We start from the raw sequence: 16145 nt of genomic DNA, 5'->3' as shown, positions 1-16145 counted from the left end.
TTCTTCCGACAGTTCTCCATTTATACTCTCCGTGTTGTTGCTTACATGTCAAAGCGGAAACAGAAAATTTGGTAATTCATACTTTATAATGATAGACAGCCCTATTCAAGGAAAATGAAAACTACTGTGTTAATGTTTCTAAATCTGAAAAGAATAAATAATACTTGAACTGTCTACGCCTGGACACGAATGCTTCTTAAAGTAAACCACCTGCTTTCGGACAAATGTGTTTATAAATACTACTCAGAATTGTAATTAGATGGACTACACGTTAAATAAACTAAAATCAATCTTTATTTACAATGACTGATGACATGTCACCCACAAAACAATTACTTTTCTTAACAAAACTCAGTTTTACACTTCACGCATGTGTGTGCTTAAATTGTTTACAATCGACAGTCGCCTATTGAGAGACAGATGAATAGATGAAAATACATTGGAAGGATATGCTGTTGCATGCTGTGGTGATTTTATGGGACATGTCGTCTGGCATAGTTGAGGCTTCATGATAAACTGCATCTTTCAGTGCTCCCCACAGAAAGAAATAAAGAGACCTGGCCAACCATTGTATTACACCATTCTGACCTGCACAGTGGTCAGGAAACTTTTCATTCACTATTCACGTTGCAACATGGGAAAAGTGAGCCGGGCAGCCATCGTGTTGGAACCACACACGCTGTTGCTTGTACAGCGGTAACTCTTCTTGAAGAACAGATCAAAATGTTCATAAGAAAGTGTGCATACACATTCCATTTAACATCCCCAAGCTGAAGTAAGTTCCCACAATGAAATTTCCTATGATGCAGCACCATAGCTTTAACAGTTCAGTCATTGCTCTTATTCTTGTTAAAGTCGGCTTTAATTTTCAGTTGCCCAGTAGAGCATGTTATGTAAAGCACATTACTGTGGGCAGTAAACATTGCTTCATGAGTGAAGAGTACACGTCGGAAGGATGTAGTATTGTCTCTCAAGTGATGCAGATCAAACCAGCAAAACACTATATTACTTTCGAAACCACTTCACCTGAGTGCCTGGTGTAATGACAAGTGATAAAGGTGGAATTTATGTTGATATGATACAGGATGCAAATGATGCCCCTGTGACTGGTTCAACATTCCTTGTCGACACATCTTGTACAAAAATAGCATGTGTAACTTCTCCTCATTGGTATACATGTGTGTACACACGGAATGTTGAAGCAAAAAGGACCCGTCAGTAAATGACACAGTTCCTGCTAGGTCTGCATTAGAGATAAGTAAACAGTCCAAACGCTTTATAAGACAACGTAGTCTGGCATGGAGCATGTTTACAAACAATTGCTGATTCTGACCAACTTGGATTTCAATTTTATAATACCTCTCGAATTCTGTCGCAAAAAGTTTCAACCTTAGCATTAACAAGCATTATATTACTGTGCTTATCTTTTGAATGCCATTTAAAAAAGTGTATCATTTTACTTTTAACAAAATCATATTTGCTTTCGCATATCGATTGATTGAAGAGTTAAAAATCATTATCACATACAGGTGTACATGTCTCATAGCTTACTGTCATATGCCAAAAACCTAATTTGATATCTGGAACCATTCACAAAATAAAAGTGGTAGTATTTCTTACATGACTCACCCTGTACAAAGAAACTGTTTATGTAATGAAATGACACTACTGAGATCTGCGCCAGTGTAAGCTCTGCACCTCCAGCAAATCTGTTTCCCCAGTTGTGTCATTTTCAAATACACAGTGGCAGAACCTCTGGCTGTACTGTCAGAAAGTAGTAGGTGGAAACAATAGGGAAAATTAAAATTTCAGTCAGACCTGGAGGAATGCTTACGTAGCGTAATTGTTCATGATAAGCAAGAGATTCATGTTAGAGTCCTTATCTGGCACAAATTATCAGTTGTCACAACATATTCATTTCAGTGCAACTTTATTGTGTCTGATCAGCTTTTACTTACATCATTTCATGTTTTTTGCATCTTACTGACCTCATCTAGGTTTATTTCATTTGTATTTATTTGTTCAGCATTTAGAAATCGTATATTAAAGAAAGGGATGACACCATAAAATGAAGCACATTAAGCATTATGTAATACAAAATCCTAAAAAATAAGACTTTATTATTTAAGCCAGTCAGTGGCATTTTCTTTGCATTTATGTATGTCCTCAAGTTCAAACTGACGACATACATAGTGGAGTCGACCAGGTTGTCCATCGATTGGCTGATTCCACACTCACATTGTGTTATTCAAGAAACCCCAAGTTGTCGTCTTCTCCCTGTGTCATCTGGTGCCTGTCCTCACACAATTTAGGGTGACCCATGCTCTTCTCATAAAATTTCGCCCCTCTGTTGGTATGTTTGGATCATCAGCTGGGTTTCTGTTCCTGACTTTGCTTCTACTCCACAAGCTTTTCCATTCCTTTCCTAGATTGTAGTTCATTCCATTCAGTGAATATAATTGATTTTGCCTCTACAAATAACGAACTCGTACCTGAAGGATTCTGAAATTTCATCTGCGCTGACAAGACAGGGAATTTTAGACTGTAAAGGAACAGTTATCAACAGTCAAGACATTCTCTTTACATGTAGCAAAAGCAACCAGCCAGATTATACCCTTCAAAAATCAAAACTGTGTTTATCATCATAAAAGTGAGGAGGAGAGAGTGAGTCTACAGTTCTCCTGGGAATCAACAACTATGCAGCACTGCACAACTACAGTATACCTAGAGGTTACGTTGGATGAACCCATTTTTAAGTACCTCTGTCCAGCCACCAAGTTAAAAGAATTTACCAGGAATAATGTTGCGTGCAGATGGATGGAAATTACATAGGATGCACACCTGGAAGTTATAGATACTTCTTCACTTTCTGTGTGCTACTGTAGAACTCTACAACTGAGACACAGTTCCTACCATACAAAGCAGAGAGACTTTCACCATCACCACCACCACCACCACCAACACCACCATAATAGGCTGTCTACAGACTGCCCTACTGTGGAAGTTATATTGTCTTGCTGAAATTCCTCCTGACTTCATATGAGAAGCAGTAGCCATAAAACAAAAGACCAAAGCAATAACATATGAAGCTTAACCTCATCCCCTCTCCCCATCTCTGTTTAGATATCAGCAAGCCTGCTAAAGACTGAACTCAAGAAACAGTTTTTGTAAAACAACTGAAGCACTTACAAGACTCCCCGCACGACCACAAATTTGCTTTGTTATAGTCTAGCATCTTGAAATATGGAGGGTGATTTGCTCCTGACCAAACAAAAGGGTGTGTCCTCCGGAAGTCACTCGGCCAACTCCATTTCAGCAGCACAAAGAGCAAGTGTAATCATCAGAGATGGAGGTTCAATGTGAAGTCTGTGTTTTCTGGAAGTGAGAGAGAACAGACCTAAGCCTACTTCTTGCAATGTTGCCTGTACGAACCACCTGTACCACAGAGGTTTTAACAGACACTCCTGCTATTGGTTTTCAGTTTGCCAAAGTATGACCTGCAGTTTTTTTACAGTTTGTAATCTTTCTTTCTTTCTTTCTTTCTTTTTTTGTACAGTTGGGAATTTTCGTATTAATGTTATTTTCTGTTGACACATCAAATAAATAATTCGTATTTGGAAGGAAAGAAAGAGCAGAGGAACATTAGGAGGAAGAATTATAGGAGGAGTAAACTGAAGAACCCAATTCACACGATCAATATTTCATATTTTTAGGCAGAAAAAAAACCCTTACACTGCAAGAAGAATGTTATATATCATTTTCAAAGAAGACAGGCACTGAGGCACTGATAGCTGTGAATATTACCAAAATATGGTTGTGGAATAGTAACGCACATTAATTATAGGAGAATGAAAAGGTCTGTGGAAGCCAACCTGGAGGAGATAAAGCCTGGGAAACACAGGAACACACAGAAGACAATATTGACCGTACAACTTATCATAAGAGACAATCTGAAAAAAGGCAAACCTACCTTTATTGCATTTTTAGAATTAGATAACATTTTTGATGCTGTTGACTAGTACATACTTTTAGATTGTGATGGAAGCAGAGATAAAATGTAGGGTGCAAAAGCTTATCTACAATTAATACAGAAAACAGATTGCAACAATAAGTAGAAGGGCATGAAGTGAAGCAGTAATTAAGGAGGGAGTTTTCCCCTGATGTTATTCAATTTATGTATTTAGCAAGCAGTGAACAAAATAAGGAGATTGTGGGAAAGGAAATTAAAGTTAATGGAGAAGGAAGAAAAACTTTGAGATTTGCTAATGTCATTGCAATCTTGTTGTAGATGGCAAAGGACTTGGAAGATCAATTGAACAAAATGGATAGTGTGTTGAGAAAAGGGTGTAATATTAACATCAACAAAAATAAAACCAGGGTAATGGAGTGTACTAAAATGAAGACAGGTAATAACAGGATTAACTATATTAGGAAATGAGACAGTAAAAGTAGTAAATGAGTTTTGCTATTTGGACATAAGATAACTGATGATGGCTCAGGTACAAAGTATATGAAATGCAGACTGGAAACAGTTGAAAATGCCTTTCTGAAAAAGCTGATAAGATTGAATATAAATTTATATGTTGGGAAGTCTTCAGAAAGTAGTTGTTTGGAGTGTAGCCTTATTTGAGAGTGAGGCGTGGACAGTAAGCAGATAGACAAGCACAGACCAAAAGGTTTTGAAATGTGGTGCTACACGAGGTTAGATATGTAGGTCAAAGAAGTACTGCATCAAATTGAAGAGACAAGTGAGTTGTGGCACAACTTGCTGAGTACAAGAAGGGATCTGTTGAGAGGAACATCATGAGCCATCAAGGAACAGTCAATTTGGTTATGGAGAGAAACGTGATGTGGAAAGAAGGGGGGTGGGTTGGGCAGTTATTGTAAAGAGAAACCAGAGCTTGACTTCAGTGAGCACTTTCAAGTGGATATAGGTTGTGCAGTAGTTACGAAGAGGTTTACACTGAATAGACTAGTATGGATAGCTCAAACAAACCTGTCCTCAAACTACAGGTCACAACAACATCTTGTTCTATAATTATAGAATGTCTTGTGCAATACTTGTTATTTGTTGCTGAAAGAGATAACACAATCAGTTGCTAACGGAGCAGCGAATTTTAGTTTACTGTGGAAGGATCACTCATTTCCTATCGGAAGTCTCACCTGCGGCAGTAATTTGCTCATTAAATATTTGGAATTGATAACTTCTGAGTTGACTGAAATGAATCTACTCTGTTGTGAAGACATTCCAATAATTAGTAGTAGTTTGGCTGTGTGGATGAAACAAATCGGATGTTATCTTGCAATGTCTTCGCTATTCTGAGTATATATGGCTATTTCTCTGTGTGAACTAAAAGTTTATGTGAATTTATATGTAAAAACAAAGATGATGTGACTTACCGAACGAAAGCGCTGGCAGGTCGATAGACACACAAACAAACACAAACACACACACAAAATTCAAGCTTTCGCAACAAACTGTTGCCTCATCAGGAAAGAGGGGAAGGAGAGGGAAAGACGAAAGGATGTGGGTTTTAAGGGAGAGGGTAAGGAGTCATTCCAATCCCGGGAGCGGAAAGACTTACCTTAGGGGGAAAAAAGGACAGGTATACACTCGCACACACGCACATATCCATCCACACATATACAGACACAAGCAATTGTTATACAGACTACTCCCTACGCAAATGCTTTTGATTGCAGTCACCTTTCACAAATTACAGACTCCCATAATGAAACCATTGTTGTAAAGACACATAGCAACCAAGTCAGCCTTGGAGGTGGTATTACTTCACCATTACCTATGCATTTTCTTCAATTTTTGTTTTCATGAATATTTTTATTTCCTCAAACACTTTTCTCTCACTTGCATTTCTATGAATCTTCTGATTCAAAAGACAGTGTTTGTGACATCTTGTTTTTTGATTTATGCAAATGTTTCATCTTACCACAGTTACAATTTTGGAAATCTGTTCCTTATAAATATTTTCTTATTATGTAAGTACAGAAAATACAACTCTGCATATTTGACTTTTTTATTTATATTTGAAAAACTTTAAAAGAAATGTCTCATGTACAAATGTGTTTTTAGTGCCACCAACTATGACACCAGTGCTGACACCATCTCTTGGAGGGTTTCTCACTCCAATTGGCACACCTGTAACCCCACCACAGACAGTACAACCAGCAAGTGCAAGCTATATCCCAGTACATTCAACTGAGATTCTGAATAGAGTCAGTGGTGGTGGACTGTCAGTATCTGCACGCTTCACAAGAGCTCCTCATTTGTATTCACCATCTATGGCCACTATTGAATTGCAGATGGTGAATAAGGGAACTATAGAAATTCCAGAGGTAATCCCATGACAGTTTTATTTCATATTCTTTATACTTTTGGCAAAACTAGATGCAAATTGCTTATTTCTTCTTGATTATGTAAGTTAACAACAAGCTTGTTTTTTATTTGTGCCGGTTCCAAGTGTTCCTGTTGGCATTACATTTATACAGCATTTTATTCTACATCTATACAATAGTACTATAATATTTTACTTTATACAAATTATATTACATTTACCTCTAGATGGAGTGATGTCCAAAAATCATCTTGTAACATATGTTCTTTTCTGCACTATGTTGTTTAAATATACAGGGTGATTCAAAAAGAATACCACAACTTTAGGAATTTAAAACTCTGCAACGACAAAAGGCAGAGCTAAGCACTATCTGTCAGCGAATTAAGGGAGCTATAAAGTTTCATTTAGTTGTACATTTGTTCGCTTGAGGCGCTGTTGACTAGGCGTCAGCGTCAGTTGATGCTAACATGGCGACCGCTCAACAGAAAGCTTTTTGTGTTATTGAATACGGCAGAAGTGAATCGACGACAGTTGTTCAGCGTGCATTTCGAACGAAGTATGGTGTTACACCTCCTGATAGGTGGTGTATTAAACATTGGTATAAACAGTTTACAGAGAATGGGTGTTTTTGCAAAGGGAAAAGTTCTGGACGGCCAAGAACGAGTGATGAATTTTATCCTTGCTCAAATGGCAACAGATGAATCTTTTGTTTCAAAGATTGTGTTTAGTGATGAAGCAACTTTCCACACTAACGGGAAAGTCAACCGTCACAATGTCTGTATATGGGGCACTGAGAATCCGCAGGAAACAACTCAGTATGAACGTGACTCGCCTAAGGTGAACGTTTTCTGTGCCATTTCAGCCAATAAAGTTTTTGGTCCCTTTTTCTTCGGAGGTGCTACTGTAACTGGACTACAGTATCTGGAGATGTTAGAGAATTGGCTGTTCCCTCAGCTCAAACAAGAAGCACAACAATTCATATTTCAGCAGGATGGAGCGCCACCACATTGGCACTTATCTGTCCGTAACTACCTGAACGTCAACTACCCGAGGCGATGGATCGGCCGCCAGGCAGCCCGTGACAGAGCACTTCATCACTGGCCTCCAAGAAGCCCTGATCTTACCCCCTGCGATTATTTCTTATGGGGGTATGTTAAGGATATGGTGTTTCGGCCACCTCTCCCAGCCACCATCGATGATTTGAAACGAGAAATAACAGCAGCTATCCAAACTGTTACGCCTGATATGCTACAGAGAGTGTGGAACGATTTGGAGTATCGGGTTGATATTGCTCGAGTGTCTGGAGGGGGCCATATTGAACATCTCTGAACTTGTTTTTGAGTGAAAAAAAAAACCTTTTTAAATACTCTTTGTAATGATGTATAACAGAAGGTTATATTATGTTTCTTTCATTAAATACACATTTTTAAAGTTGTGGTATGCTTTTTGAATCACCCTGTATTTCACTAATTTACTTTCTGTAGAAACTTCATGTTATTTTTTGACAGTTCTAAAATAACAGATTATTCCAATGATGTTTTATGTTCTCAATTAAATTGTATCTTAGGTAGTCAGAAATATTTTTTTGCTAGAGATATTGTGCATTATGTAGACATGTGATTGTAATGTTGTCTAATGTTTATTGTTTATCACATGTTCATCTCTATCCTTTTTATATTGTTAAGTAAAGTTCTACAGACAATTTCTTCTGTTAGAGGCCCATCTGTTCATTTAACATGTGTTTTGGATACCTATTTGTGGGTGCATAAATTTCTAGTTCTTCCAAAATGTTCATGGTTTGAACCTTTGGTATTCTCTGTACAATTTTCAAAGCATTTTCGATCAGGTTCACTCTATGATTTTTATATTTTAAGTATATGTAAAAACCTGATTAGTTACTTTTGCAATCTCTCCTGTGTTCTTTAAATCTGATACTAAAACTGTATCCTATTTGTCTTATGTAAAAACTATTGCAATCCTTGCAGGGAGTATTGTATACACCTCTATTAGAAAAGATGGAGATGTCACATTTTCCTAATCACAACTTTGGAAGTTATTGGTAGTGCGAAATGCTAGTTGTATTTTCATAGACCTTAACAGTTTGCTTATTTTGTGTGATGTGTTGCCTATATATGTTGTTGGTACTTTTGTCAGTTTGGCTTTAATCTTGTCATCTCTTTTCAGCATTATGTCTTCAAGTATGTTACCTGTTTTGGGTTTACTATGGTCTTCGTACATTTTGAGTACTATATCAGTGGTCGAATTTTTTGCTACTTGTTATAGTATTGTAATTTCAGTTTTTATTGCTTGTTCTTCCAGGAATTGTTGTATAACATAGTGAAAAATGATTTTGTTGTGAAGTTTGGGATGTGTATTGGTGCTTAACACAGGAAAACAGAATACCACGTTATATTACGGATATCCTCCAGTAAATAAATAATACGTATCTTGTGTAATCCGAGGTGCTGCTCTTAATCTTGATGTTAATGCATTGCCACTTGGGAATCGTGCAATGGTAGAAATAAGCTCCAGGTATTCATGTTCACAATGAGTTATATTTCACATGCTAGATGTTTGGCGATGAACTACATGTAAAATTGACTTAACACGGTCTCATGACTCGCATCAAACTGAATTCCAACTGAGATATGGCAGCTTACAAATTGCCTCGGTTTATATGATTTTAAACAATTAGTGACATTGCTACATGTTACATTTTTAGGTTTAACAATTAAAACTTTTACATATACATCTTCCAAAACTACACTACTGGCCATTAAAATTGCTACACCAAGAAGATAACGTGCTATAGAGGCGAAATTTAACTGACAGGAAGAAGATGCTATGCAAATGATTCGCTTTTCAGAGCATTTACACAAGGTTGGCGCCGGTGGCGACACCTATGACTTGCTGACATGAGGAAAGTTTCCAACTGATTTCTCATACACAAACAGCAGTTGACCGGCGTTGCCTGGTGAAATGTTGTTGTGATGCCTCGTGTCCTATACCTATACTTGAGTATTGCTCAACAGTGTGGGATCCATACCAGATCGGGTTGACGGAGGAGATAGAGAAGATCCAAAGAAGAGCGGCGCATTTCATCACAGGGTTATTTGGTAACCGTGATAGTGTTACGATGTTTAGCAAACTCGAGTGGCAGACTCTGCCAGAGAGGCGCTCTGCATCGCGGTGTAGCTTGCTCGCCAGGTTTCGAGAGGGTGCGTTTCTGGATGAGGTATCGAATATATTGCTTCCCCCTACTTGTACCTCCCGAGGAGATCACGAATGTAAAATTAGAGAGATTCGAGCGCGCACGGAGGCTTTCAGACAGTCATTCTTCCCGCGAACCATACGCGACTGGAACAGAAAAGGGAGGTAATGACAGTGGCTCGTAAAGTGCCCTCCGCCACACACCGTTGGGTGGCTTGCGGAGTATAAATGTAGATGTAGGTGTAGAAGGAGGATAAATGCGTACCATCCCGTTTCCGACTTTCATAAAGGTCGGATTGTAGCTTATTGCGATTGTGGTTTATCTTATCGCAACATTGCTGCTGGCGTTGGTCGAGATCCAATGACTGTTAGCAGAATATGGAATCGGTGGGTTCAGGAGGGTAATACGGAACGCCATGCTGGATCCCAATGGCCTTGTATCATTAGCAGTCGAGATGACAGGCATCTTATCCACATGGCTGTAACAGATCGTGCAGCCATGTCTCGATCCTTGAGTCAACAGATGGGGACGTTTGCAGGACTACAACCATCTTCATGAACAGTTTGACGACGTTTGCAGCAGCGTGGACTATCAGCTGGGAGAACGTGGCTGCGGTTACCCTTGACGCTGCATCACAGACAGGAGTGCCTCCGATGGTGTGCTCAACGACGAACCTGGGTACACGAAAGGCAAAACATCATTTTTTTGGATGAATCCAGGTCCTGTTTACAGCTTCATGATGGTCGCATCTGTGTTTGGCGTCATTGTGGTGAACACACATTGGAAGCGTTTATACATCACCGCCATACTGGCGTATCACCCGGCATGATGGTATGGGGTGCCATTGGTTACACGTCTTGATCACCTCTTGTTCGCATTGACAGCACTTTGAACAGTGGACATTACATTTCAGATGTGTTACGACCCATGGCTGTACTCTTCATTCGATCCCTGCGAAACCCTACATTTCAGCAGGACAATGCACGACCGCATGTTGCAGGGCCTTTCTGCATACAGAAAACGTTAGACTGCTGCCCTGGCTAGCACAGTCTCTAGATCTCTCACCAATTGAAAATATCTGGTCAATGGTGTCCGAGCAACTGGCTCGTCACAATACGCCAGTCACTACTCTTGATGAACTGTGGTATTGTGTTGAAGCTGCATGGGCAGCTGTACATGTACGCACCATCCAAGCTCTGTTTGACTCAATGCCAAGGCGTATCAAGGCCGTTATTATAGCCAGAGGTGGTTGTTTTGAGTGCTGATTTCTCAGGATCTATGTACCCAAATTGCGTGAAAATGTAATCACATGTCAGTTCTAGTATAATATATTTGTCCAATGAATACCCGTTTATCATCTGCATTTCTTCTTGGTGTAGCAATTTTAATGGCCAGTAGTGTACATAGAAATTTTATGAAATAAAAGTGAATAAATTCCCAAAAAGACAGGAAAAAATCTGTTTCTATTGAGACTATAAATTACATGTTTTATCATTACATCAATATATTTCATTAATTTGCATACATCAGTAATCATCCTATCATTTTCAGGTGAACAGAGGGATTAGTTTTATTTGATGAAAGGCCGAGATTTAATTAATTAACTTTTGTTCAAGTAAAACTTTACATTCTGTATAGTCGTAATTACAATTCCATTAACTAACACCAATTAAAACAGTATTATGCGTAATTCTGACTGAAAAAATTTCATGTCATATTTCTATTATGGATACAATTTTTTTTTAGTTTGAAAACATAAAAATAGCCGTCTTTCGATGACTAGAAATATCAAATCTTTAATCGTTACTTACTCCACAATTACAATAGCAATTTTACTCCTACCATGTGCCTGAAGTTTGTATAATGTACAAATTGTGATGGAACATCAGCTTTTAATCCAATATGTTTCCTCCATTCTGCATATTGGTGAGGCCCAACGTAAACAATGTCAAAACAATAGCTTCAATTAATGCAGATTATTAATTTTCTGCAAAAGAAAATCTTCAGTGTATTCGAATCCAGATAACCAATAAAGACAAAATCAAAGCAGCATACTGATATTACGCATATGTCCTCTTCGGGAGAGTGGGGATGAGACTGGTAAAAGGATATAGGGTCCCTAAGGGTTGTGATATTACAATACCCTCCAAAGAGGTTTGACTGTTGCAGAGAGACAAAGCTCTTCTAAATCTCTGGCTAAAATGAAGGGAATGCCCTCATGACTAGTGTAACATCAAACAATTTGACAATTAGTGTGTGTGAAAATACATGTTATATATATAAAGTTTAGTCAGTCAGCTTTGTCATACACAAGATAAAAAAAAAAAAAAAAAAAATACAAGTGTGTAAAATTACAGTTTTATTCTCTTGTTGCCCTTTTGATGCACTCCATAGACTGTTCAATGAGATTTCTTATTACTACGTTCAATTTGTTATGTATTATTACCTAAAAAAAATTGTCTTATCTCAAAAGTGTTAGCGTGGTGTGGCTCTTTTTTTTTTTCACAAGGACACGCCTCAACCGGAATGCCAGACATTATATAGATGCTGTATCAAACCGAGTTTGATGTCAAAATTTCAAATATATAAAAGAAAATGTATCATCTTCCTAATTTAATGGTCAGAATGATCACAGCTATCTCAGTGTCCTCAAATAAATGTGAATTTACATCAGTAAACAAATTTAATTGCATCTCAGAAAAATCCCTTTGTCATCGCAACTACTATGTGTCTAAACTCTATGAGTTTAGCAAATGCGGTAAACTGTATATCAGTATAAAGTGCTGCATTTTACCATACTCCACTACACATCACTTTATTCCAACTCCTTCCTCGCTTCATTTCAAATTTGTATTAGCACAAGATCATAGATTTACTCACTATATTATTGTATCCTATAATTGTTAATTACTCTAATCATAGTGTAACTTCCTATTCAGAAGCATGGTGAACTGTACAATGTAAAAAGTTATTCTGTGTGTAAAATACAGTGTGACAAAGCAAAATTCAAGTTGATAACATAAAATCTAACCTACTATACCAGACAAAATTTATATTTGTTTCTATGAATGACAAATCAGATTCAAGAGTTATCCTACATCAAATCATAGAACAACACTAATTTAAAGTACATACCAAAAAATGCAGAGGAGAAATCACTAAATAGTGCATAGAACTGTGCAGAGTTCATCCACTCATAGGAAATGTGATTGCAGCAAGTGACTGTAGGGCCATAAAACAAGTTATATTTGAAGAAAATCATTTACATCCTAACACACAATCAAATACAAGAGTTAACCTACAATGCACTTATGATACATTAAATCCAAAATCATGACATCACAACTGAAAAACAGATCAAATGGTTATAGAAAGCAAAATTACATGAAGCTAAAATTTGGCATGAGACACCTCAAACCAAACTGAAAATGTTCAAGGCCTATGTTTGTGACGATTGGACCGACCTGAAAAATCCAAACTGCTGGATAATAAACAGTAAGAAAATTCATGTTCAATTAGTTCAAATGTCAAAGTCCAATACGGAATAAGTATGCAGATATGTGAATCAATATGATATGGAACTTCACGTTCTAGACAAAAAGTTCAAGGACCATGTTTGCGATGCATGGACTGACCTGAAAGTTATGGCTTTCCATTCCAGGAAGTGAAGTGTTTTATACAGGGCATAGAAACAGAAGTTTTTTTTTTTAAATGGGGTTCTTTACGCGTGAACTGGGCTGCACGATGAGGTTTTGCTCACAAGAAATGTGTAACAGACAACAGACAATGATTACAACTTATGTCAAATATGGGAAAATCTTCCAGATAAACAGAATTATTCATGTTCATACTGTAATAAAATGTGGCAAAAATGATTTTGTAGACGATGTTCAGTCACTATCTAATTATTTCAAACCACATTTTAATATGAATGGTTGTTTGAAGATAAATACGTGTGTTTGAATCATGTGTTTGTTTGTGTGTCTATCGATGTGCCAGCGCTTTCGTTTGGTAAGTCACATCATCTTTGTTTTTATATTCACCTTCCCCTTTTTACCGTAATACAATTTTATCCCGCCTATATATACTCAACAATACGTAACCCACTTCCAAACCAAAAAAAAAAATTATTTTCCGCTTTCAACACTACCGCTGCTATAAAATCCACCGTTTCTAGTTCAATAACAGCTGCTTTCATGTATTAAACAACCATTTCGACTAGTTCTAATAACTTTCACTTTATTTCCACTTCCGTTTTTCGCACATCACTGATCATTTTTAGCCGCTCCCCACAGGTTTTAACGTCATTATTACAATTGTTAGCCCCATTTTCGTAATCTTTCACCACAACACCACTCCTTTAATACATTTACACGTTTTTTCGAAATTTTCCCGAATTTCTCCGTCCTTTAACGTGTTTTAGCGGCAACACAACCACCTAACCTTCATGCACATCGCTGTCTACCAACCCAAGTTCACCACAGGATCAACTTAACCAACACTTTTTCGCCTTTTTTCATACCAGATCTCCAGTTACTTTCTAGTTCACCCTTATCTCTCCCCATATATTTTTATCTTTCATTTTCATTTCAACCTCATGTTACACTTTCCAACTTCTAATACCATGCCACCCTCACAACACCCCCACAATGACCCCATTAAGTTTTATTTACATTCCCTCCGCAAACATGCCTTCACCCTAACCAGATTACGCTCGCATATTTTATTTTCTCAGGCTTGTCTGACATTTGGCATAACCCCCAAAGGCCTCACACTTAAAGTTCCCATCTCTGGCTGCAACCCTTCTTTCCATCAGTCCCTATACCAGTTCCAAACTGAACAATCCATTGCCCTCACCCACCTAATCCTTCACCTACACATCAACTCAGCCAATGAACACACCCGTCAACTCCTATCCTTAATAAAAGTCCTCAATCTTTCCTCTCCCACATCCACACCGGCTATTCAGAGCATCCTCCTACAGGCCAACCGCAAATTAGAACAGCATGCCACCCTTCACCTCAAAAAACTATCCAATTTCCTGGTTTCCCACCTCCGGAAAGGCAACTCACTCACCCTTCACAACCTTTCCAGCAAACCTCAACCACCTCTCATTGCACACAAACCCAGTCTCTCCCATCTACTCAATCTCTCACTTCCAGCTCCACTCCCTCCAAAACCTCAAAATTCCAATCAACACAATCTGGCACCACAACACCCTAATTCAGTAGTTAACCTTTCCTCCAAACCTCTCTCCCAACCCGAAACCTCTGTCCTATCCAAAGGCCTCAACTTCAGCCCCACTCCCAGATTCAACCAAACAGCCCTCGTCAAAGATTTACTGTCCTACACTCGTACTCTCTGCTGGAAGTATCACTTTGCCACGAAGAAAAATGATCCTAATCCTACCCCTAATGATCCAACTCCCCAAGACACTATCCAAATTGAACCCTGAATGGAACAGTTCCATCCTCCGTCACAGCGGACCCACCTCCTCTTCCTCAAAATCACCCTCTCCAAACCTTCCAGGAATTTCTGACTTCCAGCCTTGCCTCTCAATCCTTCTTAAAAACCTTAATCCTACTCCCAACATCACCACTGCTGAAGCCCAGGCTATCCGTGATCTGAAGGCAGATCGGTCCATCGTCATTCTTCCGGCGGACAAGGGTTCCACGACCGTGGTACTTGATCGTCAGGAGTATGTGGCTGAGGGACTGCGTCAGCTTTCAGACAACAACACATACAAAGTTTGCCAAGGTAATCCCATTCCTGATGTCCAGGCGGAGCTTCAAGGAATCCTCAGAACCTTAGGCCCCCTACAAAACCTTTCACCTGACTCCATCAACCTCCTGACCCCACCGACACCCTGCACCCCTACCTTCTACCTTCTTCCTAAAATTCACAAACCCAATCATCCCGGCCGCCCCATTGTAGCTGGTTGCCAAGCCCCCACAGAATGTATCTCTGCCTATGTAGATCAACACCTTCAACCCATTACATGCAGTCTCCCATCCTTCATCAAAGACACCAACCACTTTCTCGAACGCCTGGAATCCTTACCCAATCCGTTACCCCCAGAAACCATCCTTGTAACCATTGATGCCACGTCCTTATACACAAATATCCCGCACGTCCAGGGCCTCGCTGCGATGGAGCACTTCCTTTCACGCCGATCACCTGCCACCCTACCTAAAACCTCTTTCCTCATTACCTAAATCCTGACCTAAATTTATTACCTAAATTACCTTCATCCTGACCCACAACTTCTTCACTTTTGAAGACCAGACATACCAACAATTAAAGGGAACAGCCATGGGTACCAGTATGGCCCCATCGTACGCCAACCTATTCATGGGTCGCTTAGAGGAAGCCTTCTTGGTTACCCAGGCCTGCCAACCCAAAGTTTGGTACAGATTTATTGATGACATCTTCATGATCTGGACTCACAGTGAAGAAGAACTCCAGGATTTCCTCTCCAACCTCAACTCCTTTGGTTCCATCAGATTCGCCTGGTCCTACTCCTAATCCCATGCCACTTTCCTTGATGTTGACCTCCACCTGTCCAATGCCCAGCTTCACAC

The 16145-nt window shown here is 38.9% G+C and overlaps 1 protein-coding gene across 1 annotated transcript in view; it reads left to right on the top strand.

Annotated features, from left to right (window-relative positions):
* LOC126198764 (AP-3 complex subunit beta-2) overlaps nucleotides 1-16145 on the top strand; it is a 264029-nt gene that overhangs the window by 172809 nt on the left and 75075 nt on the right. Inside the window, exon 16 of the mRNA XM_049935322.1 lies at nucleotides 6092-6354. Coding sequence (XP_049791279.1) covers nucleotides 6092-6354 — 263 coding nt within the window. The remainder of the gene's footprint in view (nucleotides 1-6091; nucleotides 6355-16145) is intronic.

Source organism: Schistocerca nitens, chromosome 8 (genome assembly GCF_023898315.1).
Source record: "Schistocerca nitens isolate TAMUIC-IGC-003100 chromosome 8, iqSchNite1.1, whole genome shotgun sequence".
Lineage (NCBI taxonomy): Eukaryota > Metazoa > Arthropoda > Insecta > Orthoptera > Acrididae > Schistocerca > Schistocerca nitens.
The sequence above is the reverse complement of the archived record's forward strand: the minus strand, read 5'-3'. Positions and strand labels throughout refer to the sequence as shown.